Source organism: Camelus dromedarius, chromosome 15 (genome assembly GCF_036321535.1).
Source record: "Camelus dromedarius isolate mCamDro1 chromosome 15, mCamDro1.pat, whole genome shotgun sequence".
NCBI classification, from domain to species: domain Eukaryota; kingdom Metazoa; phylum Chordata; class Mammalia; order Artiodactyla; family Camelidae; genus Camelus; species Camelus dromedarius.
This window is the reverse complement of record NC_087450.1, coordinates 52,478,877-52,499,977: the sequence shown is the minus strand read 5'-3', so window position 1 is coordinate 52,499,977 and position 21,101 is coordinate 52,478,877. Positions and strand designations below refer to the sequence as shown.

The following is a 21,101-nucleotide window of genomic DNA, read 5'->3' as shown; positions in this document are numbered from 1 at the left end:
AAAGTGCAGGCACTATGTAGATGAGGAAACAAATCAAAGCAGAAAGTGACCGACTCAGAACATGCTCAATTGTACGACATCTAATTTGTACTCAGGAAAACTCAATCAGACGTTCTGGATTCCTTGGTTTTCAATCACAGTTGGCAACAATTCTGATCCAGCGTGAGTCCCAGCCAACAGTTTCTTACACAGAATTGAAGCATTTTGGTCTCCATAAATAAACAGCCCAGACATTTTGAAGACATGCAAAAAAGAACCAGGGGATGGGAGGAAGGGAAGGGAAAATACGGAAAATATTTAAGAATGCAATGCCTTTACATCCTCGTTTACTAGCACTAATCACATACGTCATTTTGAGAATAATTTTTAATCATGTCCACCCCAAAAGATCCGAGAAGGTAGGATTTAAGAATCCAAGGAGGCATTTCTTCCTTGCTTCCCTGGACTTCATGACTCAGTCCAGGCATAGCTGCCCCGATGACGAACCGGTGGCGAAAAGTCCTCTCTGTATGAGGCATTCAAGTTACTACTCCTGAAGAGGTTTGGTTTTGTCAATTAATACTACCTTCCCCAATTTACAAAAGCATGACCCTAAATACATATAAACTTAAAGTTTTATTTTTAAAAGTTACACGTATTTCAAAAAGACAATTTTTTATTCTAATTAATGTTAGTATCAATTAGAATAATAACTGAAGATATTTTCACTTATAATAGTTGAAACCAAAACTGTGAGCCCAAAGCAATGAATAACCTTCAACTCAACAAACTGCTTGGATACCTGAGGATTCTATTTCCCATTCTGTATTAAGAACCGTAACGCTCAAAAACTATCACAAAAATTCAGACACTGAAATTATTTAGCTAATAAAAGTTTATGCATTTGGTATATTCTACTTCATTTTTTTATTTGAAAAAGCACATGTATGTTAAAATAGCTTTGATACAAATGAGTTATAAATGTAACTTTAAAAAAATCAGACTTTGTATGGTTAGTGGGGGGGTGTTTAAAACATTCGGCACATATTTCCTCTTTCTGTAAATTCTCAGAATAGAAACGCACAAGTTTTTGGACTTTTCCTTTGCCAATTTATCTCAACTTAAGACTAAATTAGACTCCCTCCCCTCACCAAAAGCAAACACAAACCCCAGTTTTTCTCAGTAATAATGCCGCTGCTTTTAAAATACTGCCTTTTTCTTAAAATACTTCCTTTTCAATTTCATAAATATTTATTGCTAACAATATAGGGAATTTTTCTTGTTGGACATCCACATCTTTTTAAAAAGGTTAGCAATAATCTTAGTATCAAACATAGGCAGTAGTTTATCCATGTTTTCTTAAAAAAAAAAGTTCTTAAACACCATTGCTTACGACAGGCTATATTTATCATTCTAAGAAGCAGACTTTTTAACAGCGCTAATCAGGCTGTGTCCTGTAACTGACATCAGCTCCCCACCAGCAGCTGGGCCTTTGGCTCCCAGCTACTTCTCTGCTCCAGGGGGAGCCGCCCTCCACCTCAGCTTTACCCCTTCTCCTCAGCCTGCACTGCACAGTCCCTCTGGCCTCCCAGCCGAGCTAGAACTTGAGAGGCCTTGGACTGCAAACTGAGGGACGAGAAAGCAGGCAGGCACGCTTCAGGTCAGGGTGCACACATGCCATAATCCAGTTCCAACATTTAGTTGGGTGGACGATGGTTCAGGGATTGAAAGGCACTGTGTCAGAGCTGGCAGTGTTTAGTACTCTGAGAAAGTGCCCCGTAAACAGAGAGCATCTTAAATGTGACAAAACACAGTAATTAAAACTACAGTCCAAATCTGTAGTTGTATCTCTAGGGTTAAAAATTACCTGTGCAGAGATTTTGACCAAAGTTTTTTTCAGTCCTGTGTAGGTCCCTCCTCATTAATAAGCAAAAAGCAGACAATAAATCCACTGTAAGCTGGTCCCTGTCCACAGCCCGCCTGTGCGCTGCTCCACCCCCTGCAATGAGAATAAAGTAATATTCTGGAAAAGCAAAACTAAATATAACCAGGTGCTCAAACTTTTATTTTAATTCTTACAAAATACTATAGAAATGAACCCAAACTAAACAGATATGTACATGTACATATGTACAAAATTTTACTTCTGAAAAAGAATCTATAAAAGTAGATGGTTAAAATAAAAAACAAACAAACTTAAAAAGATTTAAAACCAGTACTGTGAAATTGATTTTTTCAAAGTAAAGCAACAGTAATTTAAAATTGCTGGTTGTGGTTGGTCTCCTAGGCTTATTTACATGTTTTATTGTGGTCAGATACATAAAGGAGTTTATTTTAGAGTATCTTCAATTTCATTTTATTTCCTCAAATCGTCCTGAATGTTCTTCCCTTTACAAATCTTTCAACACGAGGACATGGCGCACTGGGTCACAGATCAACTCCGGTCTTCTTCTTCCTCTTGCGACACAGGCCGGAAAGGCAACGTGGTTTGTCCTCTTTCAGGGTCAGACATTCGAAGAATCCTAATCAGTTTACTTGATGGAAGTGAACTAGAGGAAGCAAAGTTAATTACTCCAACTTCCAAGAAAAATTTTCTGCGTCAGATGAAATTCTAATACTACATCATGAAAGTATGTCTAAATGGCTGTGATCTGCTAATAGGGGGAATATGTTAGCATCTGAAATTCTAGGAGAAATATCATTTGCAATAAGGAATTAAGTTGTTTTCATTTTGGAAAACTGACTTCCTGCTACATACCACGGCTTTTCAGTTTAAAGGAAGAAGAAATGAAGGGGATTTATGTTTCAGCTATTTCTACCTCTTACTCCTCTTGTCTAGCCAGGAAGGAGTCACCTGAGCATTTTCAGTCACAAATGTAAACCCCCATATGATCAAGTGACCACGTTAGAGACAGAACAGCAACTTTAAGTGACACAGAGCCTGACACCTCGGAGGTACCCATTAAGTGCTGATTGACAGCAGAGTAGAGTTCTTAATTTAGAAAGACTGGTACCTGTAAGTCACCAGGAAAAGAGTCGAGACTAGGGAAATCATAAACTGTTTCTTTAGTCTAAGTAGAATTACAAAATTAACTTATATTAGTTGGTCATGACAACCACAGAAGAGTAGATTCAAAGTAGAAATATTAACAAGTCAACAATCATATTCAAATAAAATTGCCCCTGTTATGGAAGGGAGATAACCCAAATAAAAATTTAAATATCTCATAAGGAAAAACTACCTTAAATCTGTAGAACTAGTTTAGAGGCTAATTTTTCTTTTTACTGGTCATTTATGCATCTGCACTTTTAAAATAAAGAATATAAAAGCTTTCTTGTCCCCTTTTATATACTTACATACATATATATATATATATATATACACACACACATATATATGTGTGTGTGTGTATTCACAGAGAGTTTTAAAAAGTTACCTCATTACCTCATGCTTTGAGGGGTAAGCAAGATAAACTGTCTGAAGCGCTGGGAATCTGCCATCTTGAGGATCATGTCCATCGCGATTCTCCGGTTGACCATGTCCTGGGGAACAAGGCAGAAGTCAGAGTGCTGCCATGTCAATCACGTCCCTGGGAAAGCAGCGTCCTGCTGGCTGTTACAAACTCCTGGATTTTTATCTAGAGATCATCCATATCTTATCTATGCGGCCAAGCAATTCATACGCACAGGGGAAGATATCTAAAATTATTAGGGGAAAAAAACCCAAAAATATAGATATCTTCCATGTAATTTCTATAGTCAAAAGTATTTGTAAGTATAGCTCCCTGCCTCAAATATACTTAACAATTAAAATAATCAGAAAATAGTCAGAAGATACAACTAGATGTTATGGAATGAATCTAATATATAAAATAATAGTATAATTACTTAGGAGAAAGGTATCAAAAGTGACTAGTTTCAAATTTACTCTGTCAAATTTTCCCTCAATGATTTTAAGCTGCTTTAAAAACTCTGTCCCCGTCATCTTCTACAACTTGTACAATGTGAGCCAATTTAAATTTATACACTAATCTCTCAATTGAATCTTTAAAGTAAGTTAAATAAGCACATCAGCGTGTAAGAAAAAATGCTTGGTAATAACAGGTTTTGATGCTAAATAAATTAATCTGAGTTAAAAAACAGAAAAAGCTAAACATCAAAGTACCCACCCCCTGAAAACTCCTGAAATTCGAAAACACAGACAAATGAAAGCACGTGTGACAGTACAGCATGGCGGCTTAGAACTCAGGCTCCCGAGGCAGACAGGGGACCTGCATCCTGGCTACACTGCTCAGTGGCTCTCATTCTATAAATTCTTCCATTAGGCATATCTGTAAAGCAACCTAACTTAAAATTAAAAGTAACCAGAGCTTGCCCCAACTGAACACTGTCCTTTCAAAACACTGCCCTAGGAAAGCCTATCTATCATTGAGTAATAACAGAGCTGCCAATGCAGCAAAAAAATTTATTCATTTCCTTTGGATTGTTCTTCTAAGTTGGGTACACTTTTCTGAATAATTTCAATAAGGCAAAATGCCATTTTGATTAAGAACCTCTAAGTTTCTGAAAGAGAAAGAAATTGTTCAGAATTAAATGTGACAAATAAAATGGGTGATAAGACTGCATAATGGCATTCTGAACAAAAATGCTGCATGGAAAGAACAATGATCTTCTATGATTTGTGAATTAGCTTTGAAGCCAATTCTCAGAGGAATTTCTAACTAATCTTCAGCTATGATACCACAGGGAAAAAAACACTGAAGGATTATACAGCACTGACAAGTACGAATCCTGATTCACAAATAAGCATTTTCTAAACGTCATTTATGGGCTAGGCATTAGGAGGCAGAAACATATTAAGAAATAGTTGATAATTTCAAAAAGTTTACAATTTGGTGGGTGATTCAGACATGAAAATAGGGGACTGCAACAGAATGAAATATATATAATATATATAATAATATGTATACATGTAATACTTTATACTATAAAGTATAAAAATAATATAATTGTATGAGTTGATGTAAAGTAGGGCTGAGGAAGCTCTAAAAAGTCCCTAATCCTGCCTGACAGGGTGGTGGTCATGAAGGTGACATAAAGGTGACATCTGAACTGAGTCTTGAAAGGTGAGTCGGAGTGTGACATGGATGTGATGCACAAAGGGCAGAGGTTCAGTGTTTGGAAAACCACAAATAGCTTAATCCCACTGAAAAAGTAGGCGGATATGATGTACCGTGAAGGAGCTCACGCCCTACAGAAGCAAACATTTATCAAACACAGAATAACTGACCACCAGAGACTTTTAAACAAGTCAGTGACCACAATCAGGTTTATTTTAGAAAAGATAAACCTGGCAAGATGGTGAAGGAGAAAGGAGAAGGAGCAGGACTGAAGTCTGGGAGTCTGGACAGGAAACGATTACAATAAGCAAGAGGTGAAGACAGGAGACGTGACAGGAAGGAGCAGATGGGAGAGACCAGGGAGATATTTTAAAAGAGGAACAGAGGTCGGACTTACTGTGTGAATAACAAGGAAAGAATCACAGATGAATCACCGGTTGAGCAGTAGGTGCTGGGTTGGTGATGGGAATTTGCCACTAACCAAGGAGAGGAACTTATGAAAAGAAAGGCTTTGAGTGGAAAACAAACTCAGTCTCAGACATGCTGAGTTCAAGAAGTGGGTTGTTCACTAGATGGTGTCTAACAGGAGGCTGGGCAGATGGGCCTACAGGGCAAGAGAGATGTCGGAGTGAGATACTTAGAGCTGGTAGGTATCCAAATGTCAGTAGGAGACTGTAGACTGTGGGAGGGTGTGGGGGGAGGAGGTGTGGAGTAGGTAGGATACAGTACCCAGGAAAATTAACAACACTATAAAAAACAAAGGCCTCAAATGTTTAAGGGCACCCAAATTAGGGCAGGTGGATTGGCAGGTCGAGAACGAAGAGGCAGTAAGAAGACACAGTTTAGGAGATGGAAGATCACTCTGTAGTGCCAAATTCTTCAAAGAATCAAAGCTCATTTATGATATTTCCTAACCAAGTTTTGCTGCAGTATTGTAGTCTGAACCCAGATTACAGTGGAGTTAGTAAAGAATGAAGCACGGAGAGGTAAAGAGATTGACGGCTGATTTGGGGAGACTTACTGTGTGTCCACGCCACAGTGAGTACATGACACACAAGACCTCATGCGCCTCACTACTACCCTGTGAGGCAGGGAGGTTAGCCATCTGACTTCACAGAGGCAGACACTGAGGCCCAGAGAGGACAGGTACTTTGTCCAAGTCACAGAGACAGGTCTCAATCTTAAGTTTTTAAACTTTAAAGTCAAATGTTCTTGCTCCCTTGTGTCATATACACTGCTCTTTTAAAAACGTGGCTGTGAAGGAAGGGAGAGAAGAAATGGTGGCGAGAGTGAGTCACGGCCAGGGCGGTGAACTGCTCAGAATTCTGTGTTAAAACAGAAGATGGAAATAAACTAGGGAATAGGCTGAAACCCAGGATGGGGTCCCTACCGGTGTGGCATGTCAGCAAGGGAGAGAACAGGGTGTCTTTAGTTCTCTTCTACTTGTCACAGGCTAAAGGCTCTTTTTTGTTAGGGATAAAACTAGACAATCAGTTGCTTCCTTTTCAAATACACATTAAACTAAAAAAAAAAAAATTAGAGAATTTAAAAGTTAACACTACCATGTAGACATCAAACTCATCCAGGCATCTGAAAGGAGATTCAGCAATGGACCACAGAGAAAGAATGAAGCAAACCGTGGAAAAAGAACGTTCACCTCCAGATAAGGCCCTCATGTCGTTGAAAGCGGCTTTATTTCCCTCTCCAGGCTGAACCTTGAATGAGGTAATAAAAAACAAAGTATAGAAAAGAAACATTAAATTCTTTACAAAAAAGGTTGGCTAGCATTAGAAAAAATGGATTCATAGTTTAAAAAAAAAGATAACAAAATCATTTAGTGGTGTGGAAATATCTATTCCATTTAAAATATTTTACAGTACAGCAGTGAGCTGTATAATGGTGGTTTCTGTTTTATTTTGAGAGAACCAAATGGAAAACATTTTCTCACCATAACCAGATCTAACATACCAAAATTCTGAAGGTTTAATAATAATAGTACCAATGTTAGGCAAATGTTAGCGATCAAAATAATTCAAACTACATTAGTCTTCCTAAAGCTGTTACAGTTTTTTTTTCTCTCTCCCTAGCTTTACTGAGATAAAATTGACATTTAACATTGTACAACTTTAAGGCATACAACACGTCGATTTGATACATGTATATACTGCGAAATGATTACCACAATAAGGTTAGCATATCCATCAACTCAGTTTCTTTCTTTCTTTTTTTTGGTGGTGAGAATATTTGAAATCTACTCTCTGAGCAACTTTCAAGTATACAATACAGTATTTGTACTGGCATAAAAAGATACACAGACCAATGGAATGGACTGACAACACACAAATAAACACATACAGATAAAGCCAACTAATATCTGACAAAGGAGCCAAGAATATGTTATTAGGAAAGGTTAGTCTCTTCAATAAACTAAGTTGGGAAAACTGGAATGAAACTGGGCCCCACTCACAAAAATTAACTTGAAATGGATTAAAGACTTAACAGAAGGCTTGAAAGCATGAAACTCCTAGAAGTAAACATAGGAAAGGATCTGTTCATTTTAAATACCCTGTATCCTGTGTCAGCCTTCACTCGTTCCCCTACTCCTTCATCCCGGCAACCATTCTCCTGCTCCCATGAGTTTGGCTTTTTTATCTTTTATTTTTTTTTTAACATTTTTTATTGATTTATAATCATTTTACAATGTTGTGTCAAATTCCAGTGTTCAGCACAATTTTTCAGTTATTCATGGACATATACACACTCATTGTCACATTTTTTTCTCTGTGAGTTATCATAACATTTTGTGTATATTTCCCTGTGCTATACAGTGTAGTCTATTCTACAATTTTGAAATCCCAGTCTATCCCTTCCCACCCTCCACCCCCCTGGTAACCACAAGTCTGTATTCTCTGTCTATGAGTCTATTTCTGTCCTTTATTTACGCTTTGTTTTTGTTTGTTTGTTTGTTGTTTTTGTTTTTTAGATTCCACATATGAGCGATCTCATAGAAGTCCAGGACCGGACAGCTTCACCGGGGAATTCTACCAAACATACAAAGAAGAACTCATACCAGTCCTTCTCAAACTCTTCCGGACGATTGAAAAGGAGGGAATACTCCCAAACTCATTCTATGAAGCCACCATCACCCTGATACCAAAACCAGGCAAAGACACTACAAAAAAAGAGAATTATAGGCCAATATCACTGATGAACATAGACGCCAAAATCCTCACCAAAATTTTAGCAAATAGAATCCAACAACACATAAAAAAGATTATACATCATGACCAAGTGGGGTTCGTCCCAGGGACACAAGGCTGGTTCAACATATGCAAATCAATCAGTGTAATATATCACATCAACAAGAGAAAGGACAAAAACCACATGATCATCTCAATCGATGCAGAAAAAGCATTTGATAAAATTCAACACCCATTTATGATAAAAACTCTCACCAAAGTGGGTATAGAGGGAACATATCTCAACATAATAAAAGCTATATATGACAAATCTACAGCCAGCATAGTACTCAATGGTGAAAAACTCAAAAGCTTCCCACTAAAATCTGGGACAAGACAAGGATGCCCACTATCACCACTCCTATTCAACATAGTCCTGGAAGTCCTAGCCACAGCAGTCAGGCAAGAGAAAGAAATAAAAGGGATCCAAATTGGAAAAGAAGAGGTAAAAGTGTCATTATATGCTGATGACATGTTACTATATATAGAAAACCCTAAAAGGTCCACACAAAAGCTACTAGAGCTGATTGAAGAATTCAGCAAGGTAGCAGGTTACAAAATTAACATTCAAAAATCAGTTGCATTTCTTTACACTAACGATAAATCAACAGAAGAAGAAAGTAAAGAAACAATCCCCTTTAAAATAGCACCCAAAGTAATAAAATATCTGGGAATAAATCTAACCAAGGAGGTGAAAGAATTATACACAGAAAACTATAAACCATTGATGAAGGAAATTAAAGAAGACTTTAAAAAATGGAAAGATATTCCATGCTCTTGGATTGGGAGTTTGGCTTTTTTAGATTCCACATGTAAGTGAGATCATGCAGTATTTGTCTCTCTGTCTGACTTATTTCACTTAGCATAATACCATCATGGTTTATTCACATTGTTACATATGGCAGGATTTCCTTTTTCTTATGGCTGAATAAGATTCTATTTTATGTACGTGTGGGTATCCATAGATATGCACACATGTATGTATAAACACACACCACATTTTCTTTATCCATTCATCAGACACTTAGGCTGTTTCTATGTCTTGGCTATTGCAAATAATGCTGCATGAACATGGGGGTGCAGATATCTCTTTGAGACAGTAACTTTGTATCCTCTGGATATATATCCAGAAGTGGAACTACTGAATCATATGGTAGTTCTATTTTTAATCTGTTGAGGAACTGAGGTACTGTTTTCCATAGTGGTTGTACCAGTTTGGTACAGGGACAGTGCACAAACATTCCCTTTTCTCCACATCCTTGCCAGCATTTGTTTTCTCTGCTCCTTTGGATAACAGCCATTCTAACAGGTGTAAAGTGATACCTCGTTGTGGTTTTGCTGATGACTAGTGATGTCGAGCCCCTTTCCAGGCACCTGTTGGCCATTTGTCTTTGGAAAAATGTCTATGCAGGTTCTTTGCCAATTTTCTAACTGGATTGTTCAGTTTTGGCTATTGAGATGTATGAGTTCCTTATGTAGTTCGGATATTAACTCCTTATCAGACACACGATTTGCAAATATTTTCTCCCATTCTGTGGGCTGTCTGTTTTACAGTTTCTTTTGCTGTGCAAAAGCTTTTTAGTTTAATATAGTTACACTTACTCATTTTCGCTTTAGTCGCTTGTGCTTTTGGTGTCAAATCCAAAAAAATCAGTGCCAAGACCAATGTCAAGGAGCTCCTTCTTCATGTTTTCCTCTAGCAGTTTTATGATTTCAAGAAGCCTATTTAAGGTTTTAATCTGTTTTGAGTTTTTTTGGAGAGGTGTAAGATAGGGGGTCCAGTTTCATTCCTTTGTACATGGATATCCAGTTTTCCCAACACAATTTATCAAAGAAACAATTCTTTCCCTACTGTATATTCTTGGCTCCTTAGTCAAGTATTAGTTTGCCATATATGCATCGGTTTATTTCAGGGCTCCTTCCATTCTGCTCCATTGGTCTATGTGTCTATTTTTATGCCAACAGCATACTGTTTTGATTACTAGAGCTTTGTAACATAGCTTAAAATCAGGAAATGTAATGCCTCAAACTTGTTGTTTTTCCCTCAAGACTGCTTTAGCTATTAGAGATCTTTAAAATTCCATACAAACTTTAGGATTTGGTTTTCTTTCTGTGAACAATGCCTTTGGAATCTACAGAGAGATTGTACTGAATTTATAGGTAGCTTTGGACAGCACGGACATTTTAACAATATTAATTCTTCTAATCAACGGACAAGGGTTACCTTTCCATTTATTTGTGTCTTCTTCAGTTTCTCTCATCAATGTCTTAAGTTTTCAGTGTTCAATTTATTCTTAAGTATTTTATTGTTTTTGGTGCTACTGTAAATAGTACTGTTTTCTTCATTTCTTTTTGTCAAACATTCATAAGTGCTAAGATAATCTTGCTACTTGAATTACAGTGACATCTAGTGGTTAAACTGCTTTAAAAGTAATTACTGAATGTAAAAAGGACACAGGACCAACTTAAAGAGGCCCCTGCTGGCCAAAGAACAGCAGCAGCAATGAACTTAAATACATAAATTCTCTGTTAACAATTTCTCTTTACTAAACAAGTGCTCATGGGAACAAAACTAAAATTAGTTAGATAATGCTTTCATATAATTTCCTGAGAAGACAGTACAAGTAACATTGGAAGGAGTTCTATTTCATGTTGACAGAATTGTAGATATACATATATGCACTCAAGGTGAAAAACCAGGGCACCAGCCAGTTTTAGCACGTGTTTGGTGAGACACATAGCTTCACATATTTTCCAGAACACTGTATGAAAAATTATGTGGTTCTCAAGTGAGCATCCACTTATTTTCTTATCTTCTAAGGGTTATAAAACATTCTGAATTTAAACATACATTGGAATTTTATGCTTATCTTCTGAAGTCTGAATCCTCTATGGAAATCCAAATGAAAAAGCAACATTAACACATAAGCAGTAAAAAGCTAAAGAAACCAACTAAACACACACAAAAAATCCTACATGAAAGTGAAAACTAATAGGATGCAGTCTTGCTCCCAAACCACGTTTTGTATCATTCTAATGAATGAAGCCCCAGATAAATTATGGAGATCTAACTTTTATCCCTGGTCTATTAGTAAACTTATCACGGGGCTTCAGTCTCAGTTTTCTTATTTGTAAAATGAAGACTAGATAACTGAAAGATTCTTAGAGAAATAACAGTCTTTTGAATAACAGGGATGATAATGTTAGAAAGCCTAGTTTCAGTTGTCTTGTACAATTAATTATAGCTTTGGGAATATATTATCCAAACAACTAATACTTTCTGCTTTTTTTTCATTTTTATCAGAGTGTAATTTATCACAGTAAAGGACACACAGCTTAAGGTTCAGCTCAGTAATTCTGACATATACACACACACGCACACACCCATGTACACACACAGCCAGGTAATGGACTCAGGTCAAGACAGAACACGTCCAGCATCGCAGCAGAGTCCCTGCGTCCTCTCCTGCCACCACCAGCCCCTAGAGGGGAACCACTATTCCGACTTTAATCATAGTAGATGAATTTTACTAGTTTTTGAAGAGTTCTGAAAAGTGGAATTGCTTTAATAGACCCTTAAAACAGGTTTCTAAGTTAGTTGTACCAAATTATACGCCCACTACAAGGTGTGAGTTCCAAGTCCACCCTTCACCACATAGGTAGCATCAGTCTTGTTTATTCTGGTCACACTAACAGGAGTGTGACAGTAATTCACTATGGTATAAATCTGTGTTTCTTTGATGACTAGTGATACTGAGCACTTTTTCTTGTGCCTGTTCACCACTTGGTGAATTAATGGAGTTCCTGACTTAACCATTTTTAAGTGCATTGCCATTCTTTTTCTTAATTATTATTATTATTAAAATTTTTTAGATGAGTCCTTTGTTGTATGTATGTATTGCAAATTACTACTTTAAGTATTAAAATGAAACAATAAAATTTATGGCAACTAAGAGTAGTAATAAGCCAATATTTGAAAAGTTTGCCCCAATTATTCAGAGTGGGTAGTTGCTCTTGACCTCCTGACTAAAAATTTTAACACTGTATCCCACACTCCGTCCTTGAATGCACGTGACTATGAAAGAGTCCACACACACAGACTCCACAAAGTTGAAAGTGGTGGCTTCGTTTATCGGAAAGAGGCTATCTAGAGACGCCTTCCAAAACTAATAGTACAAAGATAATTACGTGGGGTCAAACATTCTTTTAAGAAATTCTTTCTTGGCTTCCTATAGTGAGATGGAGAATATGGTCTTTACATAATGTGCCACATAATTTAAAATGCTGTACGAATTTTAAAAAAGGACCAGTGGAGTAAAAAGAGAAAGTAAACATTGGTCATTGAAAATAAAATTCCTAATTATTATCATAAGAAAATACTGTGGTTGTCTGGGGAAAAAAATAAGCTAAAATCGCAGCTTTAGTTAGTAAAACCAATTTAATATTCAAAACTTTGACAAGGGCTATCTTTAACTTGATAATAAGTTCTTTTGTTGTCCAATGACAACAGGTTAAAGCTTATCAGTATATCACGCAGAGAAATGCAGCAGCTAACTCTCCTCAGGATCACATGCAAAGAGTTAAGATACTTACTGATATACTAAGAGTTTCATTCTTGTGGTCAAAATTCATTTTTCCACAATAGGCCCGCTGAGATAATAAGTTGTCAAAGTACAATTTGCATCGTAAAGTCAAACACCTTGAAAAAAGAAATTGGGCCCATTAGACAGAATACAGGGATACAGAATTGTACATATAGCATCTCTAAATCAGCACATAAGACCAGACGAAAATATGCCAAGATGCTAACAATGGTGCACAGTTAACAGGTGAAATTTTTGGTGATTTTTGCCCATGACTTTACATTTTTACCACTTCGTTTCCTTTTACAGTGAATAAACATTTATAAAATGAATAAAGATGTTATCCCACAAAAAATAAAAGCTACTATGTTACAGCCAGTCCATGTGAATGTATCAATCATTCAACTAATTTATATTCCACTCGTGCTAGTGGGAGTGTGATAAAATTAGATAAGCTCACTATAAAAGTCCCTTCAAATCCAGAATTCTCATTCAGTTACAGGATCTCACCAACCATCTTTTCTAATTGAATCAGGAAAGTTCTTTTAATTTAATTTTATTATTTATAAGGGAGAATGTGAAAGCAAAGAAAAACCAAAAATATACACGATAATATTTTTTAATGCACTTACCTTCTAAACTGTTGATATGTTTTAAATCTATGAGTCATTATTTCTTCCAGTAATTTAATAAACCTTTTTAAAGTCCTTACTTTGTTATCCAGATCAAGATAGGTTTCTCTTGCTTCTTGATACTGCCTATTTTATAAACAAAATATTAAGTAAATAAATGCCATTCAATGAAACATCACGTAAAGTCTCAACTATATATTTAATAGGGATGAACAGGAAGTGCTGAGGGGGCCTGGCAATAGCAGATTTCAGAAATCTCCAGACAAAATACACTGAGAGTGTGCTGCCCTGCCTGGGAGAGCTGTTAGCAGGGTTGGGCAGAAGCAAAGTCCAAGCCTAGAAAAGGCAGAGAAAGGTGATGAAGAAAGTGCCCAAGTGGGGCCCAGAGTGGCAGATCTTAAGAGAATTTCAGCACATACAGGCCTTCTAAAAAGGACAGGATCAGAGTGGAAGACATGTTCCACTTAGTGAAAGATGCCAAGGTGGGAACAGAAGAACACAGGGTGAGCATTAGCGTCACTCCAGCCCCAGTCTGAACAAAACGAGGTCACAGAGGCAGGGGAGACACGGCTACTCAGAAGTGCTACCATGGAGGGTGACAGCTCCTTGCTGTAGCAACGGAGAGAAAGATCCTGACAACGTGTGAAGAGCAAACTCCAGCCAAGGCTCTGTTACACATCCCATCCTCCTTCAAATGTCCAGTCCAGGAAAATCCAACCAATTAAAAAAACGAGTAACAAAAAAGGCACAAAGCATCCATACAGAGACATTTATGGGAAAAAAAGAATTGAAAAGAGCAGATAAACTCTCCCTAGAAAGAAAACTTATTGGAACAACGTTGTCATAAAGCAGATTAAAACTGCAGTTAAACACCTTAAATTAAAACAAAACATGAGACAAGTGCTACCACGAAGGAATATCTCAAGCCGACATCAAAGAACTGAAAGAATAGATAAATCAAAGAAATCAAAGCTAACAGACGGGTAAACAACAGAAAGTGACAACCAGACAAGAGGAGGAAAAGCAAGAACCTGCAGAATCCAAGACAGCGGCAGGGAAGTGCAGACAAAAACCAAAACAAAACCCCCAAAAACAAAGATATGAAGACAAAACAAGATGACGCATGGGCAAACACAGAGATCAGAAACGAGAAAAGCAAACAAAACAAGAAAAAAACAAAACAGATAAAATGGTTGGACAAACTACAGAAGACAAGGGATATGCAACATACGTATAACCGAAGACCTCAAAAAAGAAAACTAACAACAGGACAGACAATATTTAAAAGTAAAACAAAAGAAAACTTTTAAGAAGTTAGACTCAAATCTACATATTTTTTAAAAAGGACCGCACATGCAAGGAGAGGATCACAGAATTTGACATTCTGATAAGTTACAGAACTTGACAGACCAGTATCATCATAAATAGATACTCAGGAGGAAAAGGATTTTGTAGGAGGCTTAACTACCTTTCCAACTCAAAAGCTAGAGACAAATAATTTTGAACTTGCAAAAATACAAAAAAAAATTATCATATGGCCATTCTTACGGAAACAATCAGAGGACAAATAACCTTTCAAATGGCTAAGTAGCCATTTGAAAAAAGACAAAACACATTCCTCACATCAAAAGTATTCACATTAAAAGAAATATAAATAAACGGTCCCTAAGACATGGAAAGATGTTAACTACATTCAATGTAAGTGAAATGCAAAATAATATTACACTGAAGTATATTCTTTTTTTTAAAGGAAATATATCCATCAGCAAAAAGAATCTAAGATAATCACACACTGCCATTTTACACTGTATTTTTAAAACATGGCCTATTTTAAAGAAAAACTTGTTATTATTTTTCTTACCCTTTCTCCCCAATCTTTTTGAAATTAGAATTGAGATCACTCCTGTTCCCTGCCTTTTTTAATATTAAAAAACTTCATAAAATTTAATAGCTATAATTTTCTACTACAATTCAATCATTATGTTCTAGTTGTACACAATTTTTAATTTTTCAGTTATACAAACTATTATGTATAAACTAAAGCTACAAGGATGTACTGTACAGCACAGGACATACAGCCAATGTTCTATAACCATACTGTATAATCTATGACAATTTTGAATCACTATGTTGTACATCTGAAACTAATATAATATTGTAAATCAACTACTGGGTCAATTTAAAAACACGCTGTAATAAACATACCCAAGTACAAACTGTTTTTCTCATTTTGGATTATAACAACAAAATTACTTGGCCAAATTAAAATTTGTAAAGGTGTTTAACATAAACTGCCTTAAAGCTTTTCAGAAAGACTAATAACATCTAACATGTTATGTATCCAATCTATTCTGTTTATATGGGTTATGTCATGTAATCTTCGTAACAACTCTATAAGGTAAGTACTGTAATTACACCTATTTTATAGATGAGAAATTTAAGGTTCAGAGGTTAGATAACTTTCCAGAATTACTTTAGTAGGTAATAAAATTGCCAATTTAAACCAAGGTATTCTTGCTTCATAAACATGTTCTAACTAAACTAGAACTTTCATTTTCATGAGTAATATAAACATATCCATTTCACTGAAATCTCATTGACATGAAGTATGTATTTTTCTCATCTTGACGCATATGAAAACAGCTTCTAATTGTTTTGATTTGCATTTCTTTGATTACTTGTGAAGCTGAATATTCTTGTGTCTATATGAATCATACAGGTATAAAAATGGCATTTATGTTAAAACGTCATTCCATAGTAAGTTCTGTAATAATTCCGAAGGAAAAGTTTATTATTACTAACACACTTATGAAAGACTAGTTTAACTATAACTATATGCCATAGCAACACTCTACCCAAATTTGGGATTTATAAAACATTTTTTGTCTCAATAATATTCATGGGTAATATCATAAAGACAAAAGCTAGCAATCACTTACCTCATTATTTCCTCACGATCTCCGTGACTAGCATGTTCTGCCTGTATCTTTTGTCTTAATCTATTAATTTCTTTGTCCAGAATTGATGCAGATTTTTTCACTTCTATCCGCTCTGGGCAGATCTGTCTTGCTTGTGACATTTTCTCCTAAGATAACAGATGCTTAACTTTAAACTCTTCTTTGAGGTAACAATTCACTGTATGTACTATTTGTGCCAAAATATGCAAAGTAAAATTCTGAACTTATGTTTAAGAAATGTATTTTAATTCCATTTAATGTCAATGTTATTTCTCTAAGCTTTATATTGAGAATACAGCCCAAGAGTTGTCATAAATCTTCAAGAGAAAATTGCATTAGTACACATAACTTTAATAATTTGTAAGAGCTCCATAACTTCCTAATGAAACAAATTTCAAGGAGCAGTTATGAAAAGTTTGGCACCCAGAGTGCTGAGGTCAGGCATAGCTTTCTGTGTGTTTTAGGATGGATTCTAAACACCACATAGTACTGAAAACACAAACAAAAAGCCCCTCATGTTTGTAAAATATTAAAAACCTCAAAGCACTTCTACACATAGTACTTATATTCACAATTTTTATAAAATAAGTCTTAAGCAAGTAAGGCAATAGATTACAGAGTTTAAATAATTTTCCTAAGACATGTAAAAACAAAGCTGGAATCCATCTCTTCTAGGTTAGGCCAAGGTTGCTTTCAACTTACTCTCCTCTAGAAACAGAGCTGCTACTTAACAGTTGTCAGCAAGGGTTATCCAGTAAGTAGCAGCTGAATTCCAGCCCAGCTCACACCCAAGTCACTCAGAGGCAGGCGTGCCTTTTTCTGACACAAAGCTACTATGCACTTGCCAAGCTGGGCATTTAAGGAGCTATTTTAGAGGAAGGAGTAAGTGCCATGTTCCAAACCACTCAGAGGCAGGACTGCTGCAGTCTGGCCTAAAGTCCCCCTCCTGTCAGTCTATGAAGTTCCCATACTCAGAGAGTCCCTCGGCCTTTTCCTCTGTTGATTCCCCAAGACGGGTGTTATTCCATACAGAATAGATACTCATCAGACAACTTGCTTATGTTTGGAAACAGGACGTGAAGGAAAACACACTTTAATCATCATGACTAAGGTTGTAAACAAAACATTAAAGAAAGTGATGGGTAACCTCTAGTTCTTTTTCTTTCATATCTAGTTCTCGTTTCTTTTTATTTAAAGTATCCAGGTGCTCCTTTTGCTTGTCTTCATAATGCCGTTTCCCTCGTTTTTGGTTATCCACTTCAGAATCAGCAAGGTTTAATTCATCCTGTTTAAATAAAAGCAAAATAATCTATACAGAAAAGACTGCTTTAAAAAATTATCAGCACAGATACAAACTAACGGACCACTCAATAAAGTAGATAGGATTATGCTGCCTGAAGAGGCAAGTGTTAGAGCTCACATCCACGTGTGTCTGAACAGAAGCGAGGAGTTCCCCAAAATGAGACATCACATTATCATGTTCCGCTTCTTACATGAAGTCTCATATGTTATTGTGCTTTCACCTTTATTTTGGTAAACAAGGTGGTTTCATGGGAAGCCACGTTAGCCTGAAAAGACTTAAAACAATCCAAGTGTTGGATGTTATACCGGGTTTTTTTTTTTTTTGAGGGGGGAAGGTAATTAGGTTTGTTTGTTTGTTTGAATGGAGGTACTGGCTGGGGATTGAACTCAGGACCTCGCGCATGCTAAGCACGCACTCTACCAGTGAGCTATACCCTCCCGCCAAGTACTAGCTACAATAGAGGTACCCAACAGAGGAAACCTGGTTTTAAAAAAAGGTGAGTCAGGATGGAGAAAGAAAGGTTGCAAAGAAATTTAACACTGCCTTATTTGGTCATCAGTTCTGGAGGTTTAACTTCACAATTTTGAGCACAAAATATAATTGTAATGAAGCTATTTCAAGATCACTTTAAAAATAAACAGTAGTAGACTATAAGGTAAAGATGCGTATTGTAACGCACAGCAACCCCTGGAAAAACAAAACAAGAGTTGTAGCTAAACAAACTAGTAGAGGAGATTTAAAAAAGGAACACTAAAAATTACTTGTCTAATCCCAAAAGAAAGAAATGAAAAGAGGAAATATAAACAAGAACAAACAGCAGCTAACCATTAACCAGTACTTTAAGACAAAATATCAAATGCTTTCTTGTTAAGTACAAGGCAAGGATGTGTAGTCCCATTGCTTCTGTTTAACATTTATTGGAGGTCCTGGATAGTTCAATTAAAATAAGTAAAGGAAATAAAAAGTATAAAGATTGGACAGGAAGTTTTGTAAAACCATATTTAAAGGGGCGATGACTGTGTATAAATAAATTCCAGAGAAAAAGCTTTTAAATTAATGTGAGTTAAGAAAGGTCACTGGCTACTAGGCCAATACAAAAATCAGTAATATTTCTGTATAGTAGGAATAATTGAAAAAAAAAGAATCAAAAATCTGTAATGTTTATAATAGCACCAAAAACATTAATAAATATATGTCCAGAATATATAAAGAACTCAAAAGTCAACAATAAAGACACATAAGTGAAAAAAAGGGCAAAGATCTGAATAGACATTTCTCCAAAGATACACAAATGACCTATAAAAGCATGAAAATCTGCTCAACAGTATTAGACATAAGAAAAATGCAAATTAAAACCACAATGAGATACGACTTCACACACAACAGGATGGTTAAAAGAAGAAAGGCATACAATAATAAGTGTTGGCAAGATGTGGAGAAGCTGGGACACTCAAACACTGTTGGAATGTAAAATGGTGCAGTCACTTTGGAAAACAGTTCAAAACGTAAGCATGTAGTGCAGCAATTCCGCTCCAGGGTTTCTACCCAAGAGAAATGAACACGTCTCTGCTCAAAAACTTGTACACCAATTTTCATAGCAGCAGTACCCAAATGGCCATTAACCGATGAATGACGTGTGGCAATACAAGGAATGAACTACAGATACATATTAGAACATGGATGAATCCTGAAAACACCATGCTAAACGGAAGAAGCCAGTCACAGTTAAAAACAAAACCCAACACAAACCAAAACAGCCGCATCAAGAAAGACAGAAGATTTGAAGATATCCCAAGAGAAGAGAAAGAACATGTGAAGTATCTAAAACTTCCTAGTATTTACCTCATATAACAGAGAAGATTTAGGCTATTTCCTGACCTAAGAATACAATTTACTGCATCTTGTTCGTACTGCCAAAAACAACTATATCCATGGTAGACGCTTGATAATATACAGCTTTTGTAACAGTTCTATTAAAAATAAAAACATTGTTATATGGAGGATGGAGATAACCTGCTCTTTTACGTTGAACAAAATAAAAGAAAATGGGTGCAATTCATGTAGTAGGAGATACTATGATTAGAAATTGGAATAATGTATGAAAACAGAATGGTTGAACACTAAATTTTCTAATCATTTTTGGTAGAAACCTTCAAAATAAATATGCCCAAGTTTGCTTTAGGGAATCAAATCAGCTTTGTGGAGCTAAAGGGTCAATTATATCAGGACACATTTATACTGGTTAATCTTTTCTCCTAGCAACTTTAGAAAGGGAAAGACTTGATATAAAATTGGATGAAAAGAACTGTAGGTGTTAATGTCCTTTTCTCCATATTTATCATGGCTTTTGATTTGTCCTTATATATTTAATACATTTATGTACTAGGTACCATCAAATTTAAAACTAAAAAGGAACCAAGGGAGTATTTCCTTTAATTTCACTTTGTTGATGGTGAAACAGAGACCTAGAGAAATTAAAAGCCACTTAGTGACATTCATCGTGGTTTTGGGGTGAGGACTAGAACAGGTAAGATATAAAATTAAACTCTGATGTAACCCTAAATCTGTAGTTTCTAACCTTTAAGAAAGTACAGCCTTTAAAAAAAATAGGCTGAGATGCTAGAAGAGACAGAATCATTCAAAATTTTTATTCTCTTTGATGACTAAATAACCAATTTTAGTTTACTCAACAACACTGAATAAATTGCTACAATATATATTATAGCTACTTGCTTCATACAGTCCTACATCAATTATGAGGTTTTAAAAAACTGTAAATCATTAGATCTTGGAATTTGCAAGAGTACAGTCAGCCTCAATCCAAATAAACATCATCTCTATCAGAAACTGAGAGGCCCTCCTATTCCAATAATGCTGACCAGCTATCACCGTAGACTTGACGTTCGCCACGCTCTCTGTACAGAAAATTTAACTTGCAACTAAAGCATTAAGTTTGCAGTGTAAATCAAAATAAACTATCCAAAGTGAGAAAAATATTCCCTACGCCAAGATTTCAGGGACTGCATATTTGAACAGAGTGCTCCACTCCTCACTACCCCTCTGACACAAATGAACAAATGTCCTGACAGCGAACAGATTATACCTAGAAGCTGCTAATACATCATGATGACAGTTTCTGAGGGATTAAATTATTTTGTCAGCCAAATCTTCTTGGTCCTTTTGTTACTGATGGCTAGCAGGATGTGATATTGCAAAGGAAAACCCTGTGGCTATAAGCTGACTGCACGCAGGTTTACTGAAGGACTTGCCTCCTAGCTTTCACTTACT

The 21,101-nt window shown here is 36.1% G+C and overlaps 1 protein-coding gene across 2 annotated transcripts in view; it reads right to left on the bottom strand.

Annotated features, from left to right (window-relative positions):
- Nucleotides 1–596: 596 nt before the first annotated feature.
- The window catches only part of SMC6 (structural maintenance of chromosomes 6), a 68,393-nt gene continuing 47,888 nt past the window's right edge, over nt 597–21,101 (bottom strand). For both annotated transcript variants that reach the window (XM_031466607.2, XM_064494717.1), the window contains exons 21-27: nt 17,658–17,795; nt 16,493–16,638; nt 13,554–13,679; nt 12,932–13,037; nt 6,662–6,814; nt 3,425–3,522; nt 597–2,528 (exon numbers count right to left, since the gene is read on the bottom strand). In XM_031466607.2, coding sequence (XP_031322467.1) covers nt 2,414–2,528; nt 3,425–3,522; nt 6,662–6,814; nt 12,932–13,037; nt 13,554–13,679; nt 16,493–16,638; nt 17,658–17,795 — 882 coding nt within the window. In that variant the 3' untranslated portion in view covers nt 597–2,413. The remainder of the gene's footprint in view (nt 2,529–3,424; nt 3,523–6,661; nt 6,815–12,931; nt 13,038–13,553; nt 13,680–16,492; nt 16,639–17,657; nt 17,796–21,101) is intronic.